This window comes from Myotis yumanensis, unplaced genomic scaffold, assembly GCF_028538775.1.
Source record: "Myotis yumanensis isolate MYYU_CA2020_CCGP unplaced genomic scaffold, mMyoYum1.0.hap1 SCAF_17, whole genome shotgun sequence".
NCBI lineage: Eukaryota > Metazoa > Chordata > Mammalia > Chiroptera > Vespertilionidae > Myotis > Myotis yumanensis.
In genome coordinates this window covers 397,135-413,670 of record NW_027223768.1, presented here as the reverse complement: position 1 = coordinate 413,670, position 16,536 = coordinate 397,135, and the positions used below count along the sequence as shown (strand labels likewise).

Below are 16,536 nucleotides of genomic sequence, written 5' to 3'. Positions count from 1 at the left end.
TTGGCCTGTCACTCAGTCTCCCAAGGACTCTCACTGAGTGTTTTCTGAATGAGTCACAAGTGTCCATAACAACTGCTGTCTGGCTCTGTTCTTCACCCCACGGCCCCTCCTGGTGTCCCCCAATATCTTCCCTGCCCCCCACAAGTCTAGCAACTTGAATGAAATTCTTTGGCTTTGGGAAGAGGGTACTTATGTTCACCTCAACACATGAACCAACCCCAATCTCACACACACACACACGCACACGCACACACACCATTGCCTCTGAAAAGAGAAAGAGGAAATAAAAAGGCCAGATAATCTCAAAAGTCTAGTAACAGTACATTTTTCACGCTGAAGCAATTTATTTGTCTTCTACCTAGAAATTAATCAGGAGTAGACTTGGCCCGGGACCTAGAAATGTTTTCTCTGTCAAGCGCCGGGTGTTAATACTTTGGCTGTGTGGACCCCGAGGTCTCCTCCATAGCCTCTCCTGTAGCACAGTCTTAGATGGAAGGGTTGGCTCTTCTAGTAAACCCTATGTATGGGGCTGATATTTGAATTTCATAGAATTGGGACATGTCGCCCAATAAGTCAGTTTCCCTGTGTCTCTAGAACAGGAAAGACCACTGGGAGGAGGGCTGCAGAGTGCTGCCGCCTCCTAAACTCGGGACTTTTTGTTGACTGAGAAAATCTCTATTGTTTAAGCCAATAACACAGGCAGGACACCCCAGGTGGTGGTTGGAAAGCTTAGGCCTTCAGAGTTTCAAGCCCATTTACCACACCTTCCACCTTCATTAATGTCAGTCTTCTCTCTCCTTCACTCGTGTGTAGTTAAAATATGAAGTAAAACAGCTCAGAGATGAGACTTTCCAGGGGCGATGGTGTCACAGCTGAGTTAAATCCAGAGAGGCCTTCTCACCGACCACCTAGTGGGATGCCCATCACCTGCTGCATTTAGCAAGAACTCAGGGCTGACCCAGCTTCTTCATGGGAAACAGGAGAAAGACACGCTTCTCAGGAAGAACCATGTGAAAGAGAAGGTGGGGACAGGGCTATGCTTCCACCACCAGGAAATGCCAAGACTGCCAGGAACCCCTGATACTAGGGCACAAGTCAGACCACCATGTGAGGATCCAAAGCTCTGGCTTCCAGCCTCCAGAACTGAGAAACAATTATCTGCTTTTGAAGCCGCCCAGTTGGTGGCACTTTGTGCATCAGACAGACCTAGGGAACAACGTGCAGCTATACAGGAGCTGCCATGGGTATGTGGTGTGGAGTGATCCACACAGAGATGGGGACAGAGGGGAAGGAACCCTTAGCTCGTGTATTTATCCTTCTGCATCAGAAAACTCTCTGGGCTGCCTCATGCCTGGTGAAAGGTTCTTAAACATTAACATGAAGAGAAATACATTTTTTCACTTTCAAAATTATTTAACAATCCTTGTTAACAACTATAACATGAAGGTAAAGGTTTGAGGGCCCAAGTCCTGTCTGTGGACAACAAAAGCAGAGCCCACAGGACTTGGGGCCTAATGTTTATGCCATAAGACAACCGTCATGAAGCAGTTCTTCTCCATTTGAGATCCTAGGCCATTGATGGTGCATGAAATAAATATATTGGGTAAAAAAAATTTAAACACACACAATGGAACTATGAAAACATACAGTATATATATATACTGAGTGGCCGGATTATTATGATCACCCATCAGTACTTCATTGACACTTCCAAAAATACCGAATATTGGAAAGTTCCTAAGCAAATACTCTCAAGGTTTTATTATTATTATTTGCATAACTAATTCACTTCATTGTACTGATGGGGTGGTCATAATAATCTGGCAGGTCATAATAATCTGGCCACTCACTGTATGTGTGTGTGTCCTCAGTTACATTATAAAATGTATTTCTTACTGTGGATCACAGTTTTTAAATAAAAAAGAAGATTTAGATTAAAGATGTGGGAACTTGGTGGGAGGACCTGGTGGAGGGAGAGGTGGGCTCCTTTCCCAGCTGCACAGGGTGCAGTGATGCACTGTGGCCACTAGGGATGCAGAGGTCTAAAGATCATCATCTGAGAAGTTAGAGGAAGAGGGAGGAGGAGGAGGAGGGAAGTGGGACAGGAACCGGAAAAGAGGGGAGAGATACTGGGATGGGGGCCTTGGAGGAGGAAGGGGACGGAGGAGAGAGGAGGAAATGAAGAATGTGTCCTGTATCTCCTGGTCCCAGAATGGAGAGACCTCTGGAACTGACAGGAACCCAACCTACAGCCTTGAGTAAAACCCAGTTAGCCAGGCCCAGGAGAGCCCACCCGGACCAGCTGCCCTGTCCCCTGTAGACCCATGAAGGAGAAAATAAATGTTGATAAAATCTCCTGAGATGTTTGGTGTTTGTGTTGAGGCCTGGTTGCTGTTTTGAGGCATGATTGCAGTAGAATCCTGTGTAATACACATACACCTGTTACCCTCATAACAAGCTGGTCATTCATATTAATAACAGGGAAGGGGCAAAGGGGAGGCCAGACACAATAAGCAGGGTCATCTGGGCAGCCTCACCAGGAAGCTGCAACTTGACACTCCTCAGGGAGCCAGTCTCTTCCCTGGAAGTCACTGGGGGAGGGCTCCACAAAGGGGAGATGGCACATGTGCAGTGAAGTCGGGGTGATGTCGGGAAGGGGCCTGCCTGTCAGTCTAACCTGGGAACAGAGGTCATTCGCTGAAAGGGTGGACCCCAATGCAAGCCCATCAACTTTTGAGAATACAGAGTCACCAGACTGAGAACTCTCTCTCTCTGTTGCTCTTGCTTGCTCTCCTGCTTCTTCCTGGCTAGTGACCCTGCTAGGCTGCCATGTGTCCTAGGAGCTGAATGGAGCATGGCCATGCAGACCCCTCAGGCCATGGACTACAGCTGGGAGCACAAGCTCCCCCAGCCAGATGCTGGACTGGACGGGACTGTGCAAATATGGGGCAGGAACTCTGGGAATGGCTGCAATCCTGGTTCTGCTGAAGACAAAACGGGGCTTTTTCATGGCAGGACGGAGGGAGATGGGCCCTTAGAAACTCAGGGGTTTGATTCCACAGAAATAAAGCTTCCCACAACCTCATCCTCCTGTGGGGCCTCAGGACATTTTTGTTCCCGTGGCCCCCCAACAACTCCACTCCCACCAGGAACAGGTGGAGACATGTAGAGCACCCCACCGATCACACACCCAGATCAAAGTAAAGGTTATTATCGTTCTTTTTGTAACAAGTGCTTTCAGAGAGGGACTTTGCACTTTTTCTCCTCCTGAGCAAGCTTTCTTTCCCCACCCTTTCCTCCAGATCAGAGACTGAACTGCAATGAAGACCTAAGGAGGGCCTTTGTTCTGTGGTTTTCAGCTGAAAGTGCCAACTGTAAGTGGGGGGAGTTGGTAAAAGCCAGGGCCCCAGGTCTCTTTAGGAGAGAGGCTGAGAAGCTGGGTGAGCCTGCAGGTGAGGACACGGTGAGACCTGGTTGGCAGGGCAAGGTAAGGCCTGACCTCAGAAATCTGTGGAAGGGAGACAACCAGAATGAGTGAGCTTGACAACTGCATGTTCCTAAGAACTTACTGTGGTCATGAAGGCCTCTGACAGGCTCTCCTGCTTCTCTAAGAGATTCTAAAAGACAGGTTGATACTGAACCCAGGTTCAACTGCCTGCTGCTTGAAAGACCAAATCGAGATCATGGGACTGGTGGGAGGAATGTGGGTTTATTCTAGAGCCTGCAGTTCAGAAGATGGAAGACTCATTCTACAAAGACAGTTGGACACAGGCAGGGGTTTTTGTGAGAAAGAGGAGAGGGGGGAAGAACAATCTATACTAATAAAAGGGAAATATGCTAATTAGACCAGGAGACCTTCCTGACGTCCTTCTGGACAAAGCCATGGTGGCGGGGCCGAGTCAGAGGTTGCTAGGGGTGATCAGGCCAGGAAGGGAGGGCCGTTGAGGGTGATCAAGCTGGCGGTGGGGCAGTTGGGGGTGAGCAGGCCAGCAGGGTGGGGGCAGTTGGGGGTGAGCAAGTTGGTGGGGGGCAGGTGGGGGTGAGCAGCCAGCGGGCAGGTGAGTGGTTAAGAGCCAGCGGTCCTGGATTGCAAGAGGGATGTCCAACTGCTGGTTAGGGAGCGAGCCTAAACTGGCAGTCGAACATCCCCTGAGGGGTCCCAGATTGGAGAGGGTGCAGGCCGAGCTGAGGGAACGCTCCCCCCCAGCCCCCCCGCCCCCCGCTGTGCAGAAATTTTTGCACCAGGCCACTAATAAAGGAATAAGAAGGAGGGGGTTGAGAGTTCTCCGTTGAGGGGACTAAGTGGAAGCCAACACAGTCTGTTCAGATTATTGGTTGAAGGTCAGCAAATCTTCCGGAGATGGAATGTCTGAAGGTTGGAGTCTGCTTTTTCTGAAGTTAGTTCCTAGAATTATTTTCTTTTTTTTTTTAAATTAAATCTTTATTGTTCAGATTATTACATTTGTTCCTCTTTTTTTCCCCCCATAACTCCCCTCCTTCCAGCTCCCACCCCACCCTCCGCCCTCACTCCCCACCCACTGTCCTCATCCATAGGTGCACGATTTTTGTCCAGTCTCTTCCCGTGCCGGGAGCCGGTCCATCCTTGCTGCTTGACACAGTCGCTGCAGAGAAGAAACATCTGCACAGCATATGTTTCAAGGGACATGGCATATATGGCATACTGTTCTTAATATGTTTGCTCCCCTTCTTGGCACTATGTGTTTTAAACAAGGTCACCTCTCTGAGAAAGGTTGTTTCCCCAGGTAGGGATTTTCCCCTGAAGTTAGGGAGGGAATAAAACCCCTTAACTAAGTGCCAGGCGGGTAGTTAATTACTTTAACTACGAACAATCACGCTTAAGGTACATAATCTTTACTCCCTGGAATGGAGATAAGAAACGCCCTAACCTTTGGAATAGAGATTGATAGGATTGGAATCAACTGGTATAAATACAGATGTAACTAGACAACAGGACACAGAACCTAGCAAGAGAACTAGGACAGAACCTAGAGACAGAACCTAGAGAGAGAACCTAGGGAGAGAACATGGCAAAAGATCCTGGACAGAACCTAGCAAGAAAACATGGCAAGAGAACCTGACTGGAGATCCGGGCTAGAACATGGCTGGAGAACCTAGCAAGAGAACATGGACACAGAACCTGGCTGGAGAATCTAGAGAACCTGGCGACCAAACCTGGCTGGAGAACCTGGAGAACTTCGCTGGAGTTCCTAACCAGAACTCCGACCAGAACTTTGGCTGGAGATCCTGGCAAGAGGTCCTGACTAGGCTGCTGATCAACTGAAGGCTGTCTTCCTGTCATTCCTTCTTCGCCGACTCTGTCCACACCTTTGGGGTCCCCTGGACCCGCTGGGATTGGACCCCAGCATTCCCGCATCTCCCACACCCCTTCCCCCACAAGAATAGGCAGTCCATTCCCTTTCTATGTCCCTGATTCTATTATAATCAACAGTTCATTCTGTTCCTCAGATTATTTATTCACTTGATTCTTAGATTCATTTGTTAATAGATGCATATTTGTTGTTCATAATTCGTATCTTTACCTTTTTCTTCGTCTTCCTCTTCTTAAAGGATACCTTTCAGCATTTCATATAATACTGGTTTGGTGGTGATGAGCTCCTTTAGCTTTTCCTTATCTGTGAAGCTCTTTATCTGACCTTCACTTCTGAATGATAGCTTTGCTGGATAAAGTAATCTTGGTTGTAGGTTCTTGACATTCATCACTTTGAATATTTCTTGCCACTCCCTTCTGGCCTGCATAGTTTCTGTTGAGAAATCAGCTGACAGTCGTATGGGTACTCCCTTATAGGTAACTGAGTTTCTTTCTCTTGCTGCTTTTAAGATTCTCTCTTTGTCTTTTGCTCTTGGCATTTTAATTATGATGTGTCTTGGTGTGGTCCTCTTTGGATTCCTTTTGTTCGGGGTTCTCTGCGCTTCCTGTACCTGTAAGTCTATTTCTTTCACCAGGTAGGGGAAGTTTTCTGTCATTATTTCTTCAAATAGGTTTTCAATATCTTGCTCTCTCTCATCTTCTGGCACCCCTATAATTCTGATGTTGGTACGTTTGAAGCTGTCCCAGAGGCTCCTTAGGCTATCTTCGTATTTTCGGGTTCTTTTTTCATTTTGCTTTTCCAGTTGGGTGTTTTTTGCTTCTTCGCATTTCAAATCTTTGACCTGATTCTTGCGCTCCTCTGGTCTGCTGTTGGGAGTCTGTATAATGTTCTTTATTTCAGTCAGTGTATGCTTACTTTCTAGTTGGTTCTTTATCACAGCATCAAGGGTCTCATTAGGTTTCTTGTAGATCTCAATAAGTTTGTCGGTGGCTTCTAGACAGTTCTTGAGTGACCTTAAAAGTGTGGTTCTGAACTCAATATCCTCCCTTGATAGTTTTGTCCTGTTTCTTTGTCTCCGCATTTTTTACGCTTTCTTGGTGCACCCCCTAGTGGTCTTTGTGCGCAGTCTTGTTGTAGTTAAGCCTTGATTGTTGTAGTTAATACTAGAGGGATTTGACCTCCAGGCCGACTGGCTGTGAGAATCAGCTGTGTCTGCAGTGGGAAAACTTCTGTCCTCTGGAGAGGTGCTAATCTAGCCTTTGCCTGAGGCTATCTGGCAAATGGCTCTGCACAGGGCTTGGGCGGGGCGGGTCGCATGGGATCAACAGGGCGGGCGGAGGGAGCAGTTATGGCTGCTCTCAGTCCCGTTCCCAGAGGCTCTGCTTCTCAGAATCCCAGCAACTGCTGCAAACCTCGGAGAGAAAGCTGCCAGCATGTTCCAACCGATGACAGACAATCCCACTTCTCCCGTTTGAGTGTGAGTCCCTAGAGACTCGCCAGGATCTGGAGGTCAGAGCCTGGGACTCCCTCCCGATTGAAAACAACAACAGCGCCCTCAGCCACCAGCCTGCTCCACGCGCACCTCTGCACCTTTGTATTTTCCACACTGCGCCTCCTCTGAGCCTCGGTATGCTGTTCTCTTTCCTTCTAGTTGAAGAATCTCTCCTCAGCCAGCCTTCCTGTGGTTCTGGGTGATGTCCGTTCCATCTTTTCATTGTATTTTTGAAGTGGTTGTTCGAGGCAGCAAACTCCGGTGTTTACCTATGCCGCCATCTTGGTTTTTCTATAGCTTCTTCAAAAATTTTTTAAAATAGCCCTGGCTGGTTTAACTCAGTGATTAGAGCATTGGCCCATAGACCTAAGGGTCAGAGGTCTGATTCCCTATCAAGGACAGGTACCTTGGTTGAACGTTCCCTACCCCTGGTAGGGGTGCATGAGAGAGGCAGCCAATCAATGTTACCTAGAATTCTTAAGCGAACAGGCTGTTTATGTGCAGTCACATTTACAGAAATAATCCTATCTAATAATAGAGAAACATGGTAATTAGCCATACCTCCGCTACCCTTCCCATTGGCTAATCAGGGCGATATGCAAATTAACTGCCAACCAAGATGGTGGCCGGCAGCCAGGCAGCTTGAAGCTAACCGGAGGCTTGCTTGCTTCAGTGACGGAGGAAGCCAATGTTCCCCGCCTGCTGCTGCTGGCCTCTGAGCTTGCAGTTTGAAACATTGTTATACATATAGAAGCTAAACAAAACTCCAGAAACCTGCTTTCAGCCAGCCGGGATCTCAGAGCTGGAGTTGAAAGTGTTTTGAGTATAGAACCCAAACAAACCAGATACCTGCTTTCAGCAGCCGAGGCCTAAGAGCTGGAGCCAAGCCTCAGAGCTAAAGCTGGCCCAGAATTAAAAAAAAGAAAAAAGAGAGAAAAAGGACAGGTTGGGAGCTTCAGTCACCCACCAGCCTGAAAGCAGCCCTCAGCTCCTCACCCAGACTGGCCAGGCACCCCAGTGGGGACCCCCACCCTGAAGGGGTGTGACCAGCTGCAAACAGCCATCATCCCCTCACCCAGGCTGGCCAGGCACCCCAGTGGGGGACCCCTACCCTTATCCAGGACACCCTTCAGGGCAAACCAGCCGGCCCCCACCCGTGCACTAGGCCTCTATCCTATATAGTAAAAGGGTAATATGCCTCCCAGCACTGGGATCAGCGGAGCCACAAGGCCTCCCGGCACCGGGATCAGAGTGACAGGGGGCAGCGACCAAATCCCCTGATCACCCTGCGGCTCTGTGTGTGAAGGGGGCCAGGCTACAACCTCCCTATCCGCCCTGCTCTGTTCGTGACAGGGGAAGGCGCCCTAACCCCCTGATCAGCCCTGCTCTGTGCCTGATAGGGGGGAGCTCCCCAAACCCCTGATAGCCCTGCAGCTCTGTGTGTGACAGGGTGCAGCGCTCTAACCCCCTGATCGGCCCTGCTGTGTGTGTGACAGGGTGTGCCCCCCCCCCACCCCCCGCCACAGGCCCTGCTGTGTGTGTGACGGGGTAGAGCCATAACCTCCCCATCGGCCCTGCTCTGTGCGTGACACGGGGGAGCTCCCGAACCCCTGATGGACCCTGCTCTGTGTGTGACAGGGGGGGCTCCCCAACCCCCTGATAGACCCTGCTCTGTGCGTGACAGGATACGGAGCCCCAACCCCCTGATCGGCCCTGCTCTGTGCATGACATGGGGTGGCGCCGCAACCTCCCCATCGACCCTGCCTTGAGTGTGACAGAGGACGGTGCCCCAACCCCCCAATCGGCTCTACCCTGAGTGTGACTAGGGGTGGCATCGCAACCTCCCGATCCACCCTGCTCTGTGCATGATGGGGTGGTGCCCCAACTCCCCAATCAGCCCTGCTCTGAGCCTGACCAGGGGCTGCACCTAGGGATTGGGCCTGCCCTCTGCCACCCAGGAGCAGGCCTAAGCCAGCAGGTCGTTATCTCCCGAGGGGTCCCAGACTGCGAGAGGGCACAGGCCGGGCTGAGGGACCCCCTCTCCCCACCCAGTGCACAAATTTTTGTGCACCGGGCCTCTAGTCTATACTAATAAAAGGGTAATATGCAAATGGTCAGGATGCCCTCACGTGTAACGACTGATCAGAAGGCTGCATGCGCAGCAGGCACGGGTGGGCTGAGACTTGCAGCATCAGAGACGAGGGCGGGGCCTGGCAGAGTCCTCCACGTGCCTGTGCCAGGGGTCAGCAGGCCTGCTCATGCCTGCACCTGGGGTCCGCAGGCCTCCACGAGGCATGGCCCTGATGCGGGGCCCAGTGGAGGCCTCCTTGTTGCCCGGAGGTGGGGCCCTATGGACACGTCCACATGGGGAGGCCTGGGGGTCCCTCGGTTCTGTGTGGCACGGAGCTGGGACCACTGCTCCAGCCTACTTCTTTGGGGCAATGCATTGAGGAGCCCCGGATGGGTCGGAGGGGCCTACCTCTTTGGGGCAATGGATCGCAGGGCTCCCACACTGTGATAGGGCACATGCTAGGCTGGGGGATCCCCCCGCCCCTGAATGCACCAATTTCATGCACAGGGCCACTAGTATTAAAATAATGGTGGGGTAGGTTACAAGATGTGCAGCTTAAATATTTATATGAAAAGATGTTCATTACAGAATTATATGTAACTAGAGGCCCGGTGCACAAAAATTTGTGCACTCGGGGGAGGGGGGGTCCCCCAGCCCGGCCTGTGCCCTCTCGCAGTCTGGGACCCCTTGGGAGATAACGACCTGCTGGCTTAGGCCTGCTTCCGGGTGGCAGAGGGCAGGCCCAATCCCTAGGTGCAGCCCCTGGTTGGGCTCAGAGCAGGGCCGATTGGGGAGTTGGGGCACCACCCCCTGTCATGCACAGAGCAGAGCGGATCGGGAGGTTGCGATGCCACCCTCAGTCATGCTCAGGGTGGGGCCGAATCGGGGGTTGGGGCACCACCCACTGTCACACTCAAGGCAGGGTCGATGGGGAGGTTGTGGCGCCACCCCCTGTGATGCACAGAGCAGGGCCCATCAGGGGGTTGGGGCGCTCCCCCCTGTCACGCACAGAGCAGGGCCCATCAGGGGGTTGGGGAGCTCCCCCCTGTCACTCACAGAGCAGGGCCGATCAGGGGGGTGAGGAGCTCCCCCCTGTCACTCACAGAGTAGGGCGGATCAGGGGGTTGGGGCGCCACACCCTGTCACACTCAGGGCAGGGCCAATGGGGAGGTTATGGCTCTACCCCATCATACACAGAGCAGGGCCCATGGGGGGCGGTTGGGGCGCCGCCCTCTATCACCCACAGAGCAGGGCCGATCAGGGGCTTGGGGTGCCACCACTGTCACACTCAGGGCAGGGCTGATGGGGGAGGTTATGGCTCTATCCCATCACACACAGAGCAAGGCCCATGGGGGCCGGGGGTTGGGGCGCCGCACCCTGTCACACACAGAGCAGGGCCAATCAGGGGGTTGGGGCACCACACCCTGTCACACACAGAGCCGCAGGGTGATCAGGAGGTTGGGGGGCTCCCCCCATCAGGCACAGAGCAGGGCTGATCAGGGGGTTGGGGTGCCTTCCCCTGTCACGAACACAGCAGGGCGGATACGGAGGTTGTGGGCCTGCCCCCTGTCACACACAGAGCTGCAGGGCGATCAGGGGGTTTGGGTGCTGCTCCCTGTAATGCTGATCCCGGTGCCGGGAGGCCTCGCGGCTCCGCTGATCCTGGTGCTGGGAGGCCTCGCTGCTCCGCTGATCCCAGTGCTGGGAGGCATATTACCCTTTTACTATATAGGATAGAGGCCTGGTGCACCGGTGGGGGCCGGCTGGTTTGCCCTGAAGGGTGTCCTGGATCAGGGTGGGGGGGTCCCCACTGGGGTGCCTGGCCAGCCTGAATAAGGGGATGATGGCTGTTTGCAGCTGGTCACACCCCCTTCAGGGTGGGGGTCCCCACTGGGGTGCCTGGCCAGTCTGGGTGAGGGGCTGAGGGCTGTTTTCAGGCTGGTGGGTGACTGAAGCTCCCAACCGCTCCTTTTTTTCTTTTTCTTTTTTTATTCTGGGCCTGCTTTAGCTCTGAGGCTTGGCTCCAACTCTTAGGCCTCAGCTGCTGAAAGCAGGTATCTGGTTTGTTTGTGTTCTATAATCGAAACACTGTTTCAACTCCAGCTCTGAGATCCCGGCTGGCTGAAAGCAGGTTTCTGGGGTTTTGTTTAGCTTCTATATTTGTAACAATGTTTCAAACTGCAAGCTCAGAGGCCGGCAGCAGCAGGCAGGGAATCTTGGCTTCCTCCGTCACTGAAGCAAGCAAGCCTCATGCTCGCTTCAAGCTGCCTGGCTGACGGTGGCCATCTTGGCTGGCAGTTAATTTGCATATCGCCCTGATTAGCCAATGGGAAAGGTAGCGGAGGTATGGCTAATTACCATGTTTCTCTTTTATTAGATAGGATAGGATAGGATGGGAGGGACTGACAGAGGTAAGAGGGGAGGGGGATGGACATAGACAAAAGTGTGGTGATGGCCAGTGGTGGGGGGGCTGGGTGGAGGTGGGTAAAGGGGAGGGGGAATAGGACACATCTACAATAGTGTCAACAATAGAATAAAAACAACAATGATATACCACTACACTACACACCTATTAGGGGAAAAAAAGATACATTATAAACTATGTATTTACTACTTTGATAAAATTTAAAAAGAAAGGATTTTGTCAAGAAAGGAATGTTGTTGAAATGTTTATTTTATTTTATTTTCTTATTTTTATGGTACAGCTAAGGAAGCTTCAGAGCCCCTGTGAGGGCTGGATTTGTTCTGGGGGAGACAGCAAGCAAGTTGCAACCAGCAGCATTTTGGATAAGCTGCCTGAAATTATTTAAAAGAGAAAGGGACAGATTCCCCAAGCCTACAGTTATTTGTAATTTATTTTCTTATTCTAATGGGCGCCCGGCTAGCTCAGTCGGTAGAGCATGACACTCTTAAATCTAAATAAAGCCATTTTGAACCTTATTTAAAAAGTCCCCCCCCCCTCTAACATTAGTCCTTCAGGTTCAGTAAACTTTAGGCCTCACAAAACTGGTGTTAGTCCCTGAGGGTTGGGGTCCTCAAAGGAGTTTGGATTCATTCATTATATTTATTTGCTCCTTTTAAATTCTTGTTCTAGAGGGAGAATGAGGACAGCTTTTTACTCAGTAATTTACACTAATAAAAGAGAAACATGGTAATTAGCATACGACTGCTACCCTTCCCATTGGCTAATCAGCATATCCTTATGCAAATTAACTGTCAGCCAAGATGGCGGCCGGCAGCCAGGCAGCTGGAAGCGAACATGAGGCTTGCTTGCTCCAGTGACTGCATACTGCAACGTTCCCGGCCTGACTTGCCGGCCTCTGAGCTACAACTCTAAGAAACTTTGTTGCAAATATAGAAGCTAAACAAAACTCCAGAAACCAGCTTTCAGCCAGCCGGGATCTCAGAGCTAGAGTTATACATTGTTTCGATTATAGCAGCGGAAGCCTCAGAGCTAGAGCCAGAGCTAAAGCTGGCCCAGAATAAAAAAAAAAAAAAAAAAAAGAAAGAAAGAAAAGAAAAGAAAACAAGGAGCAGTTGGGAGCTTCAGTCAATTGCCAGCCTGAAAGCAGCCCTCAGCCCCTCACCCAGACTGGCCAGGCACCCCAGTGGGGACCCCCACCCTGATCCAGGACACCCTTCAGGGCAAACCAGCCAGTCCCCAGGCCTCTATCCTATATAGCAAAAGGGTAATATGCCTCCCAGCACTGGGATCAGCGGAGCCGCGAGGCCTCCTGGCACCAGATCAGCGTGACAGGGGGCAGCGCCCAAACCCCCTGATCGCCCTGTGGCTCTGTGTGTGACAGGGTGCAGCGCTTCAACCCCTCCCTCCCCCCTGCCATGGGCCCTGCTCTGTGTGTGATGGGGTAGAGCCATAACCTTCCCATTGGCCCTGCCCTGAGTGTGAGAGTGGCAGCACCCCAACCCCCTGATCGGCCCTGCTCTGTGGGTGATAGAGGGTGGCGCCCCCCCCCCCCCCCCCACACGGGCTCTGTTCTGTGTGTGATGGGGTAGAGCCATAACCTCCTCATCGGCCCTGCCCTGAGTGTGACAGTGGCGGTGCCCCAACCCCCTGATCCACCCTGCTGTGTGTGTGACAGGGGGTGGTGCCCTAACTCCCCTATCGGCCCTACTCTGTGAGTGACAGGGGGGAGCTCCCCAACCCCCGATGGACCCTGCTCTGTGCGTGACAGGGGGCAGTGCCCCAACCCCCTGATCGGCCCTGCTCTGTGCGTGACAGGGGGCAGTGCCCCAACCCCCTGATCGGCCCTGCTCTGTGCGTGACAGGGGGTGGCGCTGCAACCTCCCCATCGACCCTGCCTTGAGTGTGACAGGGGGCGGCGCCCCAACCCCCCAATCAGCCCTACCCTGAGCGTGACTGAGGGTGGCATCGCAACCTCCCAATCCGCCCTGCTCTGTGCATGACAGGGGGCGGCGCCCCAACTCCCCAGTCAGCCCTACTCTGAGCCCGACCAGGGGCTGCACCTAGGGATTGGCCCTGCCCTCTGCCACCCGGGAGCAGGCCTAAGCCAGCGGGTCGTTATCTCCCAAGGGGTTTTTATAATAAGAATTGTATTGGAACCTGCTCCTTCTTTGGCTGTTTACGGGTTTACCTTACCGGGAACTCAGAGAGACTTTAAGCCCTTTGAAGATGGGGACAGAGCCGTATTGTGTTTCTATCCTATAGGCAGAAAGTTAATACTACTTTTATAAATACTTGTTGCAGAAACAGATAAATTTCAGTGCCAGGAGGCATAACTTTTCCTTGGGCTCCATCTCCTTACTGAGACCCTTGTGCAGAGCTTCAGGCTGAGGGGTGAGCAGGCAGAGCGGAGTCAAGTCGCTTTTTCCAAGCCGTAGATCCCATACTTTGCTTTTACATGGTAGATGCAGTTCTGATGACATTTTGAATTGGGTGTATTAGATTTTGCTAATATCAACTCCCTTTACTCATAGAGATTATTTTTTATGATGTTTAAACGTTTTGTACTATTAGGTGCAAAATATTTTGCTTATTTCAAGCATCTTTGTGCATTCTTCCTGTAGCAAAGTGAAGTCTATTTGGGGGGTCTGCTTACAATGGGGCACCCCAGTGCTAAGCTCGGCTCTAACGATGACTAATTCGCACACCACGTGTGGAGTTACATGGCTGCTGGACACAACCGTTTCTGTCCCTTTGCTCCCACAGCACCTGCTGCAACCAGAGGCGGCTTCTTCACCTCCATGACCTTTGTCGGGGCGACTGCAGGGCGTCTACCTCCTGAGGCTGAGCTCGCGCTGGGCGTCGACTTCCCCAAGTTGGGGGCGACAGGAACACGTGACCGGAACACGCGTGGGGGGGGGGGGCGGCCCGGTCGGCAGAGGCGGCAGGGAGTGCGTGGGGAGAGCTGTCGGGTCCTCCGCTCTCCTCCCGAGCCCGCGGGCTGAGCGGGCGGCAGCCGCTGGTGAGGCCGGGTGCGGGATCGGGAGGGTGGGCAGCCCGAGGCGCGGTCCCGGCGGGCGGGCGGGCACTTCTGCCCCGGCTTTCGGAGGGTGTGGGGCGGGGACGCGCCAGCCTCTGCGCTGGGACGGGCCTGGGAAGGGGGGAGGCGGCCCCTCCACCCCTGCTGGGTGGGAGGTTGGGGTGGGGCGGGGGTGCGGGGCGCGGGGGCCCCGTGGATCCCCAGCCCAGGCCCCCCTCCCAGGGGCGGGAAGCAGCGTCTGGGCCGCCATGAGGCACCTCTGAGCGGTGGGGGCTGCGGGTGCCCGGGGCCGGATGCGTGGGGCGCGCAAAGCTTCTGGCCACGGCGGGATGGGCGGGGCGCGGGCGGATGGGTAGGGAGGAGCCTGCAATCACGGTTGTGCCTTTGGGGTATGTGCCCTTGGCTGGAATCTAACCTGGGACCTTTCAGTCCACGGGTCTGTGCTCCCTCCACTGAGCCAAACTGCTTAGGGCAAAATACATGTAATTTTCAAAACTGAGCTAGCAACTGTTAAAGTGTATACGTATTTCTTTGGGACACCCCGTAAAATATAGAACTCAGTAGTGCACTGAGATTATATATATATATACACACATATGTATATTGCATATATATATATATATGATCTATGAAATAGCTCCAGAAATATTTACATTCATATAAAGCAAAGTATAGGATTACCACTGTAAATTATATACATTTTATTATTATGAGTCTTTTCATTTTAACACTCCGGTGTCGGGTGAATTTCCCGTCAAAATATAAGCTGGCGCGGGCAATTATTTAGGTTTCCCGCGCAAAATCAGAGTTAGTTTAAAATGCCTATATCTTTTGAAGTATGGGTTCGATTGAAATGTGTATGAAACGGTTCGCATACGCAGGTAGGTATCTTTGAAACAAATATTTGGTAATACGCAGTTACAATCGGCCCGAATTTAAACGTTCTGATAATTTAGGAAGTGCAGGGAGCAGAGGACGCCAGCTCCTGCTCTGAGGGCAGTGGGAGCCCCTGGAGGCTGAGGAGAGGCGTGAAGTGAGGGAGGCAGGAATGTTCAGGCTGTGGATGGAGCAGAGACTGAGGGGCCCAGTGGAATCGGGGCTCAGAGAGGGGGGACCAGCGTTAATCAGAGTGAGATGCTGGAGGCGCGGACAGGCTGTCCAGGAAGTGTGGGCAAGTGAAAGCTTGTGAGCCCATTGGACACAGAGCCAGGACTCCCAGGTGGCCAGAGCCAAGGGAAGGACACTTAAGGTTACAGACTTTAGGGTGGTTTTCCATGTTGGAGTCAAAGGTGAAGAGACTCCCAAGCAGGCATTTCAGAGGAGGCTCTGGGGTCACCAGTGATGGTGGCTGCACCGGGAGTCAGCCCTGGAGAGGCAGAGGTCTCATGTGGATTCTCCATCTTCCTCCAGGTCGTCATTTCTACCAGCTCCTTCTGGTGTCTCTCTGTCTGCACAATAGCCCACAATGGTGAGGCCCCTGGCCTTCCGTCTGCTCTACCTCCCCGTCTGCCTCGCCTTGGTCCAGCTGCTCACGCCCTGCTCAGGTAGGGACCATGTGCATTTATGTACCTGGATCAGTTACCTAAAATGCCCAGTCAGAACCTTGGACTCCTCCCCACACCTGGGAGGCCCATCCAAACTGTAAACCTGTCAGAACTGAGTCCCTCTCTAGGTGTTTCTTACCTCACCCTCACTACCTGGGACACCCCCTTACCCTCTGGCCTCCAGCTCTCTCTGATGGAGCACCCCTTTCTGCTCACCAGCTCAGTTTGCTGTGATTGGACCCCGTGAGCCCATCCTGGCCATGGTGGGTGAAGTCGCTGAGCTGCCCTGTCACCTGTCCCCGAAGATGAGCGCTGAGACCATGGAGCTGATGTGGCTGCGGCCAGGCCTCAGGCAGGCGGTGTGTGCATATGCACACGGCAAGGAAGGAACAGAGATAGCAGAGTATCGAGGGAGAACGTCGATTTTAAGAGAGGACATCGCTGAGGGGAAGGCTGCTCTGCGGATTCACAAGGTCAGAGCCTCTGACAGTGGAATCTACCAGTGTTATTTCCAAGATGCCGATTACGTTGCAAAAGCCCTGGTGGAGCTGAAGGTTTCAGGTGAGCCTGAGCCTGTTCTGAGCTCCTTCTTCTGTGGGGCCTGGGGACACAGGCT

General features: G+C 52.7%; 1 protein-coding gene across 4 annotated transcripts in view; it reads left to right on the top strand.

The window, feature by feature from the left end:
• Positions 1-3,255: 3,255 nt before the first annotated feature.
• LOC138996373 (butyrophilin subfamily 3 member A3-like) overlaps positions 3,256-16,536 on the top strand; it is a 30,454-nt gene continuing 17,173 nt past the window's right edge. For 2 of the 4 annotated variants that reach the window (XM_070397551.1, XM_070397548.1), the window contains exons 1-3: positions 14,265-14,358; positions 15,787-15,920; positions 16,140-16,481. In XM_070397551.1, coding sequence (XP_070253652.1) covers positions 15,842-15,920; positions 16,140-16,481 — 421 coding nt within the window. In that variant the 5' untranslated portion in view covers positions 14,265-14,358; positions 15,787-15,841. Of the gene's footprint in view, positions 3,488-14,264; positions 14,359-15,786; positions 15,921-16,139; positions 16,482-16,536 lie in introns of those variants that run through there. The other 2 variants (XM_070397549.1, XM_070397550.1) reach the window with 2 other exon arrangements.